The 15,860-nt window shown below is 49.8% G+C and overlaps 1 protein-coding gene across 1 annotated transcript in view; it reads right to left on the reverse strand.

Annotated features, from left to right (window-relative positions):
• ADCY2 (adenylate cyclase 2) overlaps nt 1-15,860 on the reverse strand; it is a 391,390-nt gene that overhangs the window by 5,499 nt on the left and 370,031 nt on the right. The window contains exons 23-24 of the mRNA XM_029941289.1: nt 4,865-4,979; nt 422-546 (exon numbers count right to left, since the gene is read on the reverse strand). Coding sequence (XP_029797149.1) covers nt 422-546; nt 4,865-4,979 — 240 coding nt within the window. The remainder of the gene's footprint in view (nt 1-421; nt 547-4,864; nt 4,980-15,860) is intronic.

Raw genomic sequence — 15,860 nt, forward strand, 5'->3', positions numbered from 1 at the left:
ACTACATGGCAATGAGAGGGAATGACATATGGCCATTTGTAGGAAAGTGGATGGACCTTGAGGGTGTCATGCTAAGCAAAATAAGTCACGTGGAGAAGGACAGATACCATATGTTTGCACTCATAGGTCTAACAGGAGAAACCTAACAGAGGATCATGGGGAGGGGAAGGGGGAAAGAGAGCTGGGGGGAGTGAGGGACACAAACCATGAGAGACTACTGAATACTGAAAACCAACTGAGGGCTGAAGGGGGAAGGGGAGGGGGAGAAGGGGGTGATGGTCATGGAGGAGGGCACTTGTGGGGAGACACACTGGGTGTTATATGGAAACCAATTTGACAATATAATATTATAAAAAAATGAATAAACATTAAAAAAAAAAAGGACAGACCCTGCGCACGACGAGGGAGTAGCCTGAGTTACCTGTATTTTGTCCAGCACGCCGGTGCTGTCCATCCTGCTGGCCACGTTCACGGTGTTGCCCCAGATGTCGTACTGCGGCTTCTGAGCGCCAATCACACCAGCGATCACAGGTCCGTGGTTAATACCTGCCAGAGCCGGGTTAACAAGACTCGAGTTGCAGTGACCGTCTTGCACAGCAAAGTTTCACAAGAATATTTCTGCATCATTGTGAAACCAACATTAGCCCAACTCATGGAATTTTAAAGCAAAATAATTGTTTCCCTTCTTGACCTTGATTCATACATATGTACTCATATATCATTATTATTCCATAATAACACAGAGTCGGTTATGCTTTAAAAAAACAAACATCATAAGAGTTTTCTTATTTTTTTAAGTTTCTAAAAATGTTTGGGGCTCCTGGGTGGCTCAGCTGGGTGTTTTTGACTTCGGCTCAGGTCATGATCTCCCAGTTCATGGGTTCAAGCCCTGCATCAGACTGTGTGCTGACAGCTCAGAGTCTGGAACCTGCTTTGGATTCTGTGTCTTCCTCGGTCTCTGCCCCTCCCCCACTCGTGCTCTATCTCTCTTGCTCTCAAACATAAATAAACATTAAAAATATTAAAAAGTTTAAAAAAATGTTTGTTTTGGTGTGAGAGAGACAAAAAGGCGGGGGGGGGGGAGGAGAGGGGGAGGGGCATAGAGAAAGGCACCTAGAGGAGCCAATGTGAGGCTTGCACTCACTGCAGGGCTCAACCTCAAGAGCTGTGAGATCATGACCTGAGCCAAAGTTGGTGGCCCAACAGAGCCACCCAGGCGTCCCTATAATAGTTTTCTATGTTGCTATATAATCCTAGATAAGAGACAATCACTGTTTTCCAGTAGTTTTGTGGTGAATAAATTGATTTCAAAATACGTGTCTTTCTGTTGGAAGCAGCTACACTGAGTGGATAGATCACATTTACTGGCAGTTTTGCCACTGACGGACTTTTGGGTTCATGCCTGCGTCTGAATCTGCCACTTGCCCTCACCCCAGTGTGGCATGTTCTCCCTGCTGCACACTGTAAACATCTGGGGTGCTCACAACAGCCCTAAGGAGTGGGTACTGTTATCAGTGCCTGTGGCTTCAGGCGAGAAAGCAGGGAAGGCGCCATTGGACAGGCAGCCGCAGCCAGCTCCGTGGGCCCTGCTGGTACGGACCCGGCCACGAGCTTCCCATGCACAAGGCTTCTTCCCACCTTTCACGTTGTTGCCTTTGACAATGTCCCAAAGCCAAGATTACTGAAGTCCAGAGCAGCGTGTTTGTGTCCCTAATTTCTATCACTAAAGCCCCTTCCAAAGGGCTCCCTCAACGGGCACCATGCTAGGGAGGGAGTCTCCCTGTGTTAACTTTAGAGCAACTACAGATCCAAATATGGGCAATTTAGAGGTTTTGATGGAGTTCAGATCTGAGGAAATTCCTCCGCCAAGAGCCCCACATTTGAAGCATCCTAGGGTAGACAGGCTCGCCCCTGAGGAGCAGCTGCGACCCCCAGGCTGTCTCCAGACAAGCGTAGGGACGTCGCTCAGGCTCTGTTGCTTGGGCTCCTGGCCCCCTTGAGCTGGGCTCTTTCCAACTCTGCACCCATCAGACTGAGGACAATCCAGCCTCTGGCGTAACCCTCCTCGCAAACTGTGATTCTCCAGGGACCGCTGTCCAAAGGTGGCCGGGGAAACTCAGGGGGGATCACTGTGCGGCCCTGCTGGCCCCCGGCCTGCCCATGTGACTGCCCAGGCAATCAGGCAGCCCGGGGCCCCCACTAACACAGGACTGGCCTCTCCGTGACTGCAGTCACAGCCCCGCAGTTACTACGTCCCAACACCGAGCTCAGTGTGAGCTTTCACACTGCCCGTACCATCTCCTTAGACGTCGGCTCGGCTTCTCTAATCAGGGACGCCCGGGATTCTCCCCCAGCCCCCGTACGCCAGGTAGGACGCGTCCTTGCCCCAGGATCTCAGTTCAAACACACAGACCTGTGATTATTCTGGGAGTGGTGCGGAGAAGACCACAGAATGAGGAACAGAGATACTGACTTCGGTTGATTATGCCCCAGATCTGAGTCTTCTCCTAGATCTAGAAACCCCGTGTTACTGCAGGAGTCAATCTGTGGTGATGAACGAGGGTGCTTCTGAGACCCCTTTCCCCACTGCTGAAGTGCTGAGCGTCCTACGGCTTGTTAGAGACCAGAGGCAAAACTTCCTCTCTGCAGTGGAGAGGTACTCATGAAACACGGTAGAAACAGCGTTACACAAAATCTTTGAAGGTATGCAAGAGGTGAGAAGGAAATTCTGCTTTGCTTTTGCTGAGGACCGACTAAAGCCTGCACTGTGCTTCAGAGACCCCTGATAATTCATTCCAGCCGCTGGCTGCTGGCCGGTGCCCTCAAGCCCCCTCTGCCATCAGCTTTCCTCCAAGCTGCCCAGTCCTGCAAGGTCAGCGCCTGGTGGGACGGGCAGCGGGGAGAGTCTGGGCTGATGACAGCTGGCACGGGGCTCACTCTCCACTTAGTGCAGGAATGTGCTCCAGTTCTGGTTCCCGGTAACCGGCTGATTCTGCAGCTTGACATGCAGAAGGGGACGTTAAGAGTGAATTCAGCATTTCTTCTTTGTATCATCTATTTTTTTTTTTTTTGAAGTATTACTCTTCCAAGTTCCTACCGTGAACCGCCACTGGATGGCGCCATGCACCTAAGTGCAGCCCCCTGAGAGAGAGGCCGAGGGGTGGGGAAAGGCAGCCCTCAGAGCCGGTGAAACATGGGGCTCAGGCTTCCTCAGAAATCTAAAGGGGCTGGCATGTGGCTGAGTGTATAGAGATTATTAGTTATTCAATAATCAACGTTAGGTAAACACTCAATAAATCCTTATTGAAGAAGGTCAATTCAATTGCTCACATTAATTTGGAAACTACTGTTAAGGTTCAGAGCAAGAAAACTGATTTTGGGAGATGTAATGCATGTGACCAGCAAACAGTCATCTCTATTTCACCTTGCAGTGAAGAGGCAAGGTTTGAATATGTTTAATAATAGAACAGATCATTTCACCATGGAATAGACTTTTTTAAGGAAGATAGTTTGCAAGTTTGAGGAGCTCATTTTCTAAGCTGTCAAAACAATAAAGAGCCCGAGGAGTTCATTTTCTAAGCTCACCTGCACGTCTGATGCGGTCAGCGGGCTGGGGGAAAGCCTCCCACCTGCCTGGCGCTTCTCACCTTGGTATAAGGTGAGGCCCGTTGTGCATGGAGGTGAGAAAGTATAAAGCAAAACTCTCCAGGGCTAACAATGAGCAGAATATAGAAGCAGCCACGAGACTGGCTACATTTTGCTCAAGAGATGTAAAATATTTCTGGGTTTTAAAATTCACAACATAGAGCAAAGGAAGAAAATCGCTCTCAATTTATTGGAATTTTTATGTTGAAATCTATATCCAAAAGAAGTGAAAAGCCATTCAGATGGAATTTGTTAAAAAGAGCACCTCTTATGCGGGATTGCTTTCAGAAGCAACATAACGTGTTGCCAAGATGAACAGAAAATGGTCGAAGAAGCTCTTACCAGTCATGAACAGCCGTAACCGCAAATACGGCAAGGCAGCCGCGTGCTGAGCTGAGCGCATAAAGCACACTTTTTATTTTTATAGACATTTGTAAAAGGCAACTAAGCACGGAATATGCTCAAGAATCACCTTAGAGTCAGGAAAGAACTTTCTAGAAAGTTTACGTTTTTAAAAATGCTTATTTTTGAGATAGAGATTTTAAAATTTTAAAAGAAAGTTGGCCTTTCCTCTCGGAGTTGAACATTCAATCGGAACAGCTATAGCTAGTTCAGAACCTGAGATGTGTGTTTGGGGCGTTTGGAGGCTGTGACTATTTCAACAATTCTAAAATGCCTTAGATTTTTTAAATTTTTTATGTTTTTACGTTTTTGTATCTCTGAAGTCTGAATGCATGTTACAGCCCATGCTAATGTCGTTGGCAGCAGCTCCTGAAATAATGGCGTGGTGTACAGTCAATGGCTCCTCAGGCTGGTCTAAGGCCATGCCCGCGGTGGCTGGCGGAGGGGGGCCCTGGCAGGAAGCAGAAGGCCTTGGGCCTGAAATCCAGCTTACAGTCCACTTGCTAAACATAGTGTTCAAAGCCTGGGTCCAACCAAAGGGTGTTTTGTTTTCTACCTTGTACAAAGGTGCCTCAGAGACTTCTAATTTCCCTGAGCCTGTCCACACCCCGCTCCCCGAAACCCAGCGCTCCTGAACTTGAGACACCCTGGGCCTCTACTCCGGCATGGCAAGATGGCCGACCCTTCCGGCGCGCCCGTTCCTTACACCATGTTTTCCTCCCGCCCCGGAAGTCAAAGCTCTCACACATTTCCGGGCGCCTGTTCCTCCTGCCATGCCCTCCCCACCCTGGAAGCCGGCACTCTTTACACAACGTACCCACTCTCAGCTTGAAGTCATTGAAGGAGTGTTTGTTGATAGCGTCCAACTTCGCCACCAGGGCAAAAGCAAACTCCACCATGGTGCCGATGTGCATGTACTGCCTCTCGGGCTCCTGAGGGGAAACAAACACATGCACGTGGGGTTAGAGGTCAACCGGATGGGAAACGGTCCCTTGAGTCACAAACCTGGGCTCCAGGCAGACAGCAATGCTTGAGGTTACAGGGCTGCAATGCCAGGCAGCCAGGTGTGAGGGTCACCCCTCATCACAAGGAGGCCCTATGCCCCAATTCATTTTTTTAAATGTTTTATTTATTTTTGAGAGAGAGAGAGAGAGAGAGAGAGAGAGAGAGAGCGAGCGAGCGAGCGTGAGCAGTGGAGTGTCAGAGAGAGAAGGAGACACAGAATTTGAAGACAGGCTCCAGACTCTGAGCTAGCTGTCAGCACAGAGCCTGATGCGGGGCTTGAACCTACGAACCGCTAGATCATGACCTGAGCCAAAGTCAGACACCTAACCAACTGAGCCACTTACCCAGGTGCCCACCCCCAAATCATTCTTGTGACCGCGGGGAGCCCTGAGACACAGGAAGACACGGAATAGGACGTATGTCAGCTTAACTCAGAAACCGCTGACAGAAGACACTTTGAGAGGGACTTGCCCTGCACACCTGTCTCCCCTGCTCTCCGCTGGCCTCTAGTCCCCCCACTGGACTGACCAACGGGAGGGCCAGGGAAGGTCAGGGGGAGCAGGGGAGAGAGGTAGGATCCTTTCCTCCTCTTGCCCACTCCACACCTACCACATAGCTCACTTTGGTTCTGGAAACACCACATCTTCCCTTTTGCCCCTTTTAGGGGAAAGGTCTTATGTGTGTCCCCCACTCTCCCCCCTCCTCAAATTCATAACCTCCAAATCTTCAGTATTTGTATTTGCTGCTGCTTATCTCCATCATTAAAGAGGAGATTAGGATCAAATGAGGTCATTGGAATGACTAATCCAGCACGATTGGTGTCCTTCTAGAAAGAGGAGGTTAACACACAGGCACACAGAGAAGACCATGCGAAGATGCAGGGGGAAGATGGGGGTCTAGAAAGCGAGGACCGGGGTTTCTGGAGACACCAACCCCGTCAGCACTTGCTCTCTGACCTCTAGTCTCCAGAGCTGGGAGACCATACATTTCTGTTGTTTAAGCCACCCCCGCTGTGGTGCCCTGTTACAGCAGCCCGAGCCGACTGATACAGGGTAACAGCTGCCTGCCTCTCCCGTCCCTGGGGGACCTCTCACCCCTTGAGGAATAGTTACCATACACTTAGCGCTGAAGGAAAGAGCAGTCCGAGGCCTCCAATGAAGGTAAGTGGGAATTTCTATTCCCATTGACTACTAATTTCTATTTCTATTTCTGTTACTAATTTCTATTTGCTATTAATTTGTAACACCTATCCGTATTTCCTTTAGAAGGCCATCTTTGTAAAATTTCTATTTTTGGTTATATTTTAAACAGAGATTCCTTATTAGGATATGTGTATAACTGATAAAATGTATTTACATATGCTAAAGGCTCCCGCCCCCCATTGAATGACTGGCTGCACCAAGAAGTGGGGGGAAATGCAGTCCCAGCCCTGCCCCAGATCTGCGGCTTGTGGTTTGGGTGTCTGTCTAGAGTCAGTGCAATCTTTTATCTCTCTCACTAGTCTGTGAGCTCCCCAAGGGCACAGACTATGTTCTATTCATCTGTGTCTCCACAATGTGAAAGTGTCTGGCTCCAGAGAGGCACCTGATATGTGTTTATTGAGAGACTGCATTTAGATCGCCAGTGGGAGCCGGGAGGAAATGCTTAGGAGGAAGGGAGAGCCTTGTCGAGCTTTGGTGGAAGGTCAATGCCCACTGATGCTCATTTCAGAAACGTACACCCAGGAGGGGCCGTTGACACACCCAGGGAAGTGGGGGAAGGCTCAGATGAAGAGGACGCAGCGTATTCAAGCGGGGAGGTGGGGGCAGCGTCAGCGGCTGGGGGAGGACAGAGAAAGTCAGTAAGGACACTGGAAATACTAAGAGCGAGGCAGCCCTTTGTGGAGTTCAAGTGTTTGATCCCGCTGGGAGCCCCGGGGGAGCTCACGCAGATGGAGAGGGCTCTCGAGATGGTGAAATGGCAGAGACACGGTGACCATGGGAAGCGTTCACCACGGAGGGTGAAGACAAAAACCAGCTGAGCAGTTCAGGAGGGAGGCGGGAGCAGGACAGCGGAGCCCCTGGATGTGGCCTGCATGCTGAAGGCGACAGGGAGCTGTAGAAAACCAAGGTAGCGGCCAAAGGAGGAAGGAAAATCACAACGGGATTATTCACGGAACCCACACAGGATCTTAGTAACAGGAGTGGGGGGGGCAGCACCAGGCCGCCTCTCCATGTTGACTCTGAGGACACCTGAGTTGGATCATTCTTTACCCTGGGGCCACACCTTAGCCCTGCAGGATGTGGAGGAGCACCCCTGCCGTGCTCCCAGAGATGCCCCCTTCCAGGACTGACAATCCCAAATGTCCCCAGACATCACCCAATGTCCCTGAGGGGACAAGCAGATCACTACTGAGACCACTGCACTAAATGACATAAACATGAGCAGAGAAGAGACCCTGAGAACGTTCCCCCTCTCCTCGAATAAACCCTATCATTCCAGAGAAAGACCGCTGAAATGCTACTGTTGCCACAATCCTCAACTTAAAAATTGTGAGAGAAAAGCCAAACAATTCAAACAACTGGAACCATGGGACAGACTGCCAGCTAATGCCGGGGAAAATGCAGTCATTTCTTAGTCTTTTTATTAAAGTTTATTTTTTTGTTAAAGAGAGAGAGAGAAAATGGGCAGGGAAGAGGGGCAGAAGGAGAGAGACTCAAGCAGTCTCCGCGCTCAGTGCAGAGCCTGACACGGGGCTCAGTCCCACAACCCTGGGACCATGACCCAAGCTGCAATTAGGAGTCGGACGTGCCACAGAGTCACTGCTTGACCACAGTTCTGCTCTATCCGAGCTCGCGAATGTTTCCGGTCTCGTGACCCACGGGGAAGGTGTGACTTGCAAGTTCATGCCTCTGGCCCTTTGGAAACATCTTTCTCCTAAACAGGAAGCACAAGACACTTGGGGAGCTCAGGTGGTTAAGCATCCGACTCTTGGTTTTAGCTCAGGTCATGATCTCGTGGTTTGTGGGTTCAAGACTGGCTTTGGGCTCTGCGCTGACAGTGTGGAGCCTGCTTGGGATTCTCTCTTATCTCCCTCTCTCTCTGCTCCTCCCCTGCTCGCGTGCGCGCTCGCGCACACACACACATACACACACACACACACACACACACACACACACACTCTTTCCCTCTCTCTCTCCCTCTCAAACTAAATAAATAAACTTAAAAAGATAAAACAGACTTGAAGCACAAACTCTTAAATCAACAGGCAGAATCCTGTGTAATGAACATGACAACTGTTCCAGCAAGGGGGAAGCATTTGTCACAGGGGGAAACGGTTTGCTTTCTACCGAACCACGGAAGGCACACGAGCTTCCCTCTCTGATAAATGATCACCAGGTATGTTTCCATGCAGTGGGCTTAGGCCGGAGGTCTCACATGACCTCAGTGATGAATGAAGAGATTGAGTTCTGGGAGTGGGGTTTAAATCCAATCTCCATAACTCACTCAGGCTTCCTAAACCCTGGAGAAAATTATGCTTAGTCTCAAGAAGAGCTCAGTTCATTTCAAAAAGTCCTTATAACCAAGCTTTTGATAAATATTTGATGATAATATAAAGCAGCTCTTTCTCCCATGACCCAAATGATTTCTGTGAGATGTCTCCAAATATTTAACTGACTTCCAGGGACACAGTGGTAGACACATCGAGCGCCCTGGAACACATTTTGCAAGCCGTTTGCTTTGGAAATTCCACCAGTGAGGAACCCTGCTTAAGTAAATGCGTGTTTATGGAGGTTATTTTATAACCCAAGTGCCTGTTGGGTAAACACCGAGCTGATTATTTTAGGCTGAAGTTAACATACACCTTGCCTCCTTTCTTGACCTGTCCTCTGGCCTCCCTGCCCTTCCTCCATCCATCAGATACTCACTGCGCACCTGCTGTGGTGGCATCTGCCTGATGCTGAAGGTTTGGAACCGCTGCCCCGAGCTGTTCTCCTGCCTCAGGCCCCTGAGGCCCCCTGAGATCTGTCCCGTCTCTGAAGTGAATGTTGGCACTCTCCCCGGTGAGCTGATTAGCACAGCCTGAAGACTGGCTCGCACCTGGCCCGTCCGAGGACACCAGTGGGACTCTTGACTGCCCAGTGTCTACCAAAACTCCAAGGCACGAAGAAATACTGATGGAAAATGGCCTGGTGCTAGGTCATCTGTGGATCCTTCTAGACTCACTGAACTCAGATTCAGGTGGACTCTCACTGTTTTCCACCCACCTCACTTTACAGAGAAAGTATTTTATTAAAGTGCACATTGAGGGGAGGGCGCCTGGGTGGCTCAGTCAGTTAAGCATCTGACTTCGGCGCAGATCACGATCTGACGGTTCCTGGGTTCGAGCCCTGCATCAGGGTCTGTGTTGCCAGCTCAGAGCCTGAAGCCCGCTTCGGAGTCTGTGTCTCCCTCTCTCTCTCTCTCTTTCTGCCCCTCCCCCTCTCATGCTCTGTCTCTGTCTCTTAAAAAATAAACAAACATAAAAAATTAAAACGCACGTTAGAAGATATTCTATCAAGCACCGCCCCTCATCATGTTTTAAACCATCTCCCGCGAGAACGTCAGTTGCCAAGCACACAGCTCACGGCAGACCCACCGCCATGGCTATGAGGGCCCGTACCTGGCGTGGCCTGGTTCTCAAATATATAAATGGAGGAGCGAGGAGATTGTCTGTATGAACACTGGAATGCTGAACTTGTGGTGGCTGCTGGAGATTCTCGAACGCTCAAGAGCAACAGTGGTATTAATTTAATAGCACAAAGGTATTTAATCCTCGCACTGAGTCCCCTGAGGGACTTCCTGTCTTTGTCCCCACTACGCGGATGGGGAAGGGAAGGCCCCGAATGGTCAGCAAGTAACTCGTGCAAGTGGTACCAGCGGGCTTCTCGGCCAGGGGTCTGAGCCCGGTGCCCTGTCTTAGCTGCGTTGCCGCCTGCCCCCTCCCCGTGTGCATCTAGAACGCAGTGGGGACTGTGCTGTTTGCATTTGACGTGTCATCCTCATCTTCACATCTTATCGTTGAGTTTCCTTCCAACTTATTAATTTTAAAACACTTTGCACTGTGTTCATTATTGTGAGCTTCCTCAGGCGTAGGTTCCCGTAAACTATGCACCAATGTGGACAAATAAGCAGTTTTCCTTGATAGTCTTGCTGGTAAAAGGTGGCAGGTGGGTTGGATGATGGGTCTAAGAGATACTCAGCTGACAGCTATCACCAGGAATTCTTCACGAACTATCTGGCACCCAAGTGGATGGCTGCAACTGTACTATCTTAGGGCATAAGTTGTGCATCTAAAACTGATATTATTATTCTGTCTCCTACAACATCGCTCTTATTCTTGACTCTTCTGCATTGCCAATGGTGTCCTCAACTGCGAATCCCTAAGTCGGAAACCCGAGCTGTTGGCGAGCCTGGCCTTCTCTGCCCCCTCCACCGCGGCCCCCTCAGCTCCCAAGTCTGCCTCGCACAGAAATGCTTCTGGCATTCACCTCTTCCTTTATTCTCCCCAGGACTGTGGTTTACACCCTGACCACACTACTTGTCCGAATGTAGGAGGTTCTCAGGATAACTGTCGGTGCTTTTGAGTCAGGAAAATTAGGCCCAGCCCCAGGTTCTATAATCATGAGCTGCGTGGCCTTGGCTGAGTCTCTTAGCTTCCCTGGGCATCAGTTTGCTCATCTCTAATGGGACGATACCTCCCTATCTATCAGGGTGGCGGCGAAGGGGAATGAATTGGTTAGACAAGTTCAGCCTACATCCCGGGGCTCAGGACTCAGCTTCTGTTATGAGGGTTTAGAGAAGCAGGTCACTCTGTCTGACATGAGAAGCATCGAGGAGGAAAATGTCAGAAACTGTCTCAGGCCCTCGTTTAGAACCTTCTCCCTTCGCACACCCTGGGCATCCCACAGGGATGCACGGCTTTGACAATGACCCAAGAGTCTGACATTTTTGGTGTCTTTGAGACTCTCAGTGGACAGAGTGAATACCCATCATTTAGTTTCTTTCAGTTTGCAGCTTCCTATTAGCAGCACGGAACCAGGAAGAGATTTCACTCTGCTTACAACACATCACGGGAGCTTTGGTGTTGGTACAAAAATACACAGCATCGGGTACCACTTTTCGTTTCAGCACAGACTTGAACTGTTCTTGGTCTCACAGGACCGAAACTATGATTCTTAGTTCCACAGTGTGCATTAGCTACCAAGAACCTAGCAGCAGAGGGTCTTCGAGCGGCTCCTTGTTTCTTCCACAGTTAACATGGCAAGACCCCTGCTGCGGATGAATGTTTGTGTCCCTGTGGCATTCATATGTGAAAGCCCAACCCCAGTGTGATGGATTAGGAGGTGGGCCTCTGGTTAGGTCATGTGGGGGGAGTCTTGTGAACGGGATTAGTGCCCTTGCTCAGAGGGGCTGGGGAGAGCCGGCTTCCCCTCTATGCCTTCCACCACGTGACACACAGCGAGAAGACAGCCATCAGAAGACCAGCAAGAGGGTCCTCACCAGATGTCTTAGCTGCTGGTGCCCTGGTCTTGGACAGACCAGCCTCTGGAGCTGTCAGAAGTGAATGTATGTTATCTGTCACCCAGTCTATTGGTGGCTTGTTAGGGCAGCCTGAGCTGACTTGAGATGGTCTCTCATGTTCTCAGATACTCTCCACACCCCCCAGCCTTGGAATTGTTTGCACACATGCCTTTCCCGGACTGTCAGCTCCGGGGAACACTCACCACAGTGGGGAAAGGAAACACCTGTTGGATGTCCTACTAGCACAGTGAAATCTAGAACAGCTGAGCTGGAGAGGGAGCTGTTAACCTGAATCACTGAACGCGGATGGGAAATGTTTTTTCTTTACTTTGTTGGCAACCGGGCTTTGCTAATATGCTGGGTGAGCGAGTCTACGAGTCTCATGGACTGATCACATGGAGCCTGGGATCCGATCTGGGGGATGGAGGGAGCCAAATGAAGGAGACACGCGGATGCCGTCTGCACCTGTGTCTCTACAGGGCAGACTTGGCAAGAACCAGATGGAGCTGAAGGTGGTGCTTAGTAACTACCCCCAACCTGCAGCCCAGGGCCCGCTGTTGAATTTGTTACTAAATTCATTTTTACATGATTTTAAAGTCAAGAAGTTTTTACGTAAAACAAAATAATTAAATAGATCAAAAGGAAAGTAAGGATACAAATGCTTTATAAAATTGTAAAAAGCACTACTGCTCATTCCAGGGTGATGAACAAAACCTTCATGCCATCTCCTGCTTCTCTCCCCTCCCCTGTTTCTTCTGGAACAACGGATTATTTGTCAACGTGTTGCCGGAAATGGGAATCCATCGACACGAGACTGTGAATGAGAGCTCGCGGTTTGGCTTCTCACGGCGATAACAGAATCAAAGCAGGAATCTGAATGAAAAGTCTTCATTTCTGTATTTGGGTTTCGACTTATTTTAGTTCTTAATGAGCGGCCTCGGCCCGCGGGTTACAATTGCGGGCTACGACACTTAATGATATTAATTTGAAAAAGATCCAAAGCATTTATATAATGGGTAAGACCAGAGAAATCCTGAGTAGGGCAGGAAGGGTGGTCTTCATAAACCGCAGAGCCCCTCAGAGGTCGAGGCGGCGAGGCTCCCAGCGCACAGAGGGACTGGGGCAACAGGGCGTCGTGTGGACTGTGGCCAGCTGAGAACACACCCACGTCTAACGGAAGCAGCTGCTTCTGTGTTCCAGCTGATGACCACTGTCATCGGGGACGGAGATCAGGTGGACAATCTACCAATTTTCAGGAGAAGCTGGACATGATCATTATTTGGTGAAATGTCCTCGTTCTAAAAAAATGTTCTGTAAGTCAAGGAAAACATACTTGTGACCATAGTTTGCTCTCAGGGCTTATAGCACAAAGGCCATGGCACAGAACAAGCAGGAGGCTTTGCACCTGTGTGGCCTGAAAGCAGGTGAGGTCCTGGCAGCGAGGGGGGTGGGCACTGGCTGCCGACTTCCATCCCTGGACGCCAACTTGTCAGGTGTGTGTCCACGAGTGGGATCAGCATTCTAGCCTGTTTTCAGTCTGACATTTCATTTCTTTGACAAATGCCTGCTTCTTTTGAAAACAACAATCAGTTGCAATGCATCAAGCCACCAACCAGCTCGTCACGTTGCCTTTCAGCTTAAAATTGGAACGTACCGTTTCATTTAAAAAGTACAAATGAGGCAGAACAGAAGCAGGCATGGAAGCCCTGCTCTGACTAGGTGCTGCCAGGCTGCCAGGCCTGTTCTCCCAGTGCAGAAGTTCTACTGCTCCCCAAGGAGACGGTGAGGCGGTAATTACAAATAAGAGCTCGATTTCAAAAGGCTTTGCCCCAGATAACTTTGCCCCTCTTTGGATTTAACAAAAGCACATTAATCCTTGATAAACCCAATATATTTTACACATCGAATGTCTCTTGTTGCCAAACTCAATATTTGGCCAAACGATACATAGAAAGGTGTTTTGGCTTACGACTGAAAAACAAGGGGCGCCTGGGGGGCTCAGTCGGCTAAGCGTCCGGCTTCGGCTCAGGTCATGATCTCACATTCGTGGGTTCGAGCCCCGCATCGGGCTCTGTGCTGACGGCTAGCTCAGAGCCTGGAGCCTGCTTCTGATTCTCTGTGTCCCTCTCTCTCTGCCCCTCCCCTGCTCATGATCTGTCTCTCTCTGTCTCTCAAAAATAAATGTTAAAAAAAAAGTTTAAAAATAAAGAAAGAAAAACAAGTAGGTAGGTTACAGGTAGGCACAAAAGGCAGAAGAGACGTTCATTTCTTCCAAGAATAAAATATCTGCGTTGCTATTTATCAAGTGTGTTATCCCTCCCCGCCCCAATCAAATGTAATGTACTTTCCTTGTAGAAGACTTCCACTGCACTTCAAAATATTTCTAGAATGACCTTACTAGGATCTAATTAATGCCTGAAATAGAAATAGCTCATATTGAGTAAACTCTCTGCACGAACATGATGACTTATATTGCATTTCTGTCCAAAACCCTTATATCGGTCCTATCAGAGGGAGCAGTGGTGTCAATAAGCACAACAGGGTACAAGTCACAACTCTATTATTATGGCTATTAGCATTTTTATTACCTACTGTGGCCAAGTAGTATTTTGCATATGAACGTAGGCTTCCCAACAGCCTTATGAAATGGGCACGCTCCCCATTTTATATAAAGACACTGGAGCGCAGAGACCTTAGCTACTACCGGAAGCCATGAGTGGTCTCACTTGAATTCATGTTCTTTTCCATTTGACCATATTGACAGCGATGGCTGGTAAGAAGTCGGGAAGCAGGCCAAGGGTGGCTGAGAAGGCCAGTTTGGAGGCTGTGGTTGATGAAGGCAGGAGGGACAGGGCGGGTGGGATAGGAAAGGTGCACTACGGTCAGGCATGAGGCAGCTGTGAGTGAACAGCACACATGCCAACATGGCGTGGGACGGTTGGTAAAGGGTCTGATGAGGCAGCAGCAGGTGAGCCCTGCCCCAGGGTTGGCAGCCCAGATCTGTCCCTGCTCGTTCTGTCTGTGACCTTGGGCAAGTTGCTTCACTGCTGTGCCTCAGTTTCTCCTTCTCCGTCTGTAATATGGATGGTTGAGTGGGGGGGGGGAAATCTCTCAGGCTTGTCAAAAGTAGACTCAGGAGGCATTTTGTGAGTGTCCAAAAATGTCAGCGGGAGAAAGGAGAGGATTTGGATCAGGAGTGGCAGGTTTGTGAAACAGGGAAGGGAGCCAAACACTGATCTGGAAAGTGAGGTGGGCACATCCTCCAACCTCTGCCAAGGAACCCTCCTTGTCTCCATGCACACCGCCCCCTGCTGGAGGATTTGGGGAACACCACCCAAGACATGGCATAGGAATGGTGGATAAGAAACACACTTACAAGAAAGCTGAAAATGATATGCCGCCCATGGGAGGAAGGGAAATGGGATCTGGACACAGGAGGTCAGGGGAGGTCAGATCAGGGTGCAGGACACACTTCTGTGAACGTCGGAGCCTTGTCTCTGATGATGGTATCTTCAGTACACATGGGAATGACCTAGAGAACTAGAGGATATGGGGATTTGCAACCCCAACCTCAGAGACACAGGGGAAGGCTGGGGCCCTGTTTTGGGAGTAGGGGGACAAGAAGAAGCTGACGGTGTTAGGAATGGCTGTCCCTGAAAAGTTGGAAAGGGAGGCCTCGCCCAATGGTCAGGGTGGCAGATGATGGTGCTGGCAGGGGCTGAATATGCAGTGGGGGCGGATGGAGACCCCTGGCTGAGAGGAGGTGTCAGGGAATGAACATGGACAGCGTCCCAAAGAGAGGGACCATGGGCAGGTGACACACAAGGGGACTTCTAGGTGAAGGGAATGACCAGCTCTACCAGATGCTGTGACAGGACTTCAAGAAGAGGGCTCAGAGCACACAGCCCAATTGGGATTTAGGAATGTGGAAGTGCTTCCTGGTCTTCACGAGTGGAATTTCTATTGTTGGTTTCGGGGAGGGTCAGGGAGGAAGGTGAAAGACAAAGGCAGTGGATGAGGGCGATCAGTCCACAGAGTGCCTGAGGGACAGGAGAGACACTGGCTGAAGACGTTCCACCAAGGTCTGGAGGAGGCAGAGTCAGCAAAGACCGGTAGAACTGGGTAGGCCATACAGGGCGAGCAAGGATGTGCCCACCCCACACGATGAATGCTGAATGGGTCTTCACGCGCTATGCCTCAGAGGATCTCCCCCTGAGCCCCACCAAGGGATCAGTAAGTGGCTAAGGTCTGGACTGGACGTGTTC

This window comes from Suricata suricatta, chromosome 6 (assembly GCF_006229205.1).
Source record: "Suricata suricatta isolate VVHF042 chromosome 6, meerkat_22Aug2017_6uvM2_HiC, whole genome shotgun sequence".
Taxonomy (NCBI): domain Eukaryota; kingdom Metazoa; phylum Chordata; class Mammalia; order Carnivora; family Herpestidae; genus Suricata; species Suricata suricatta.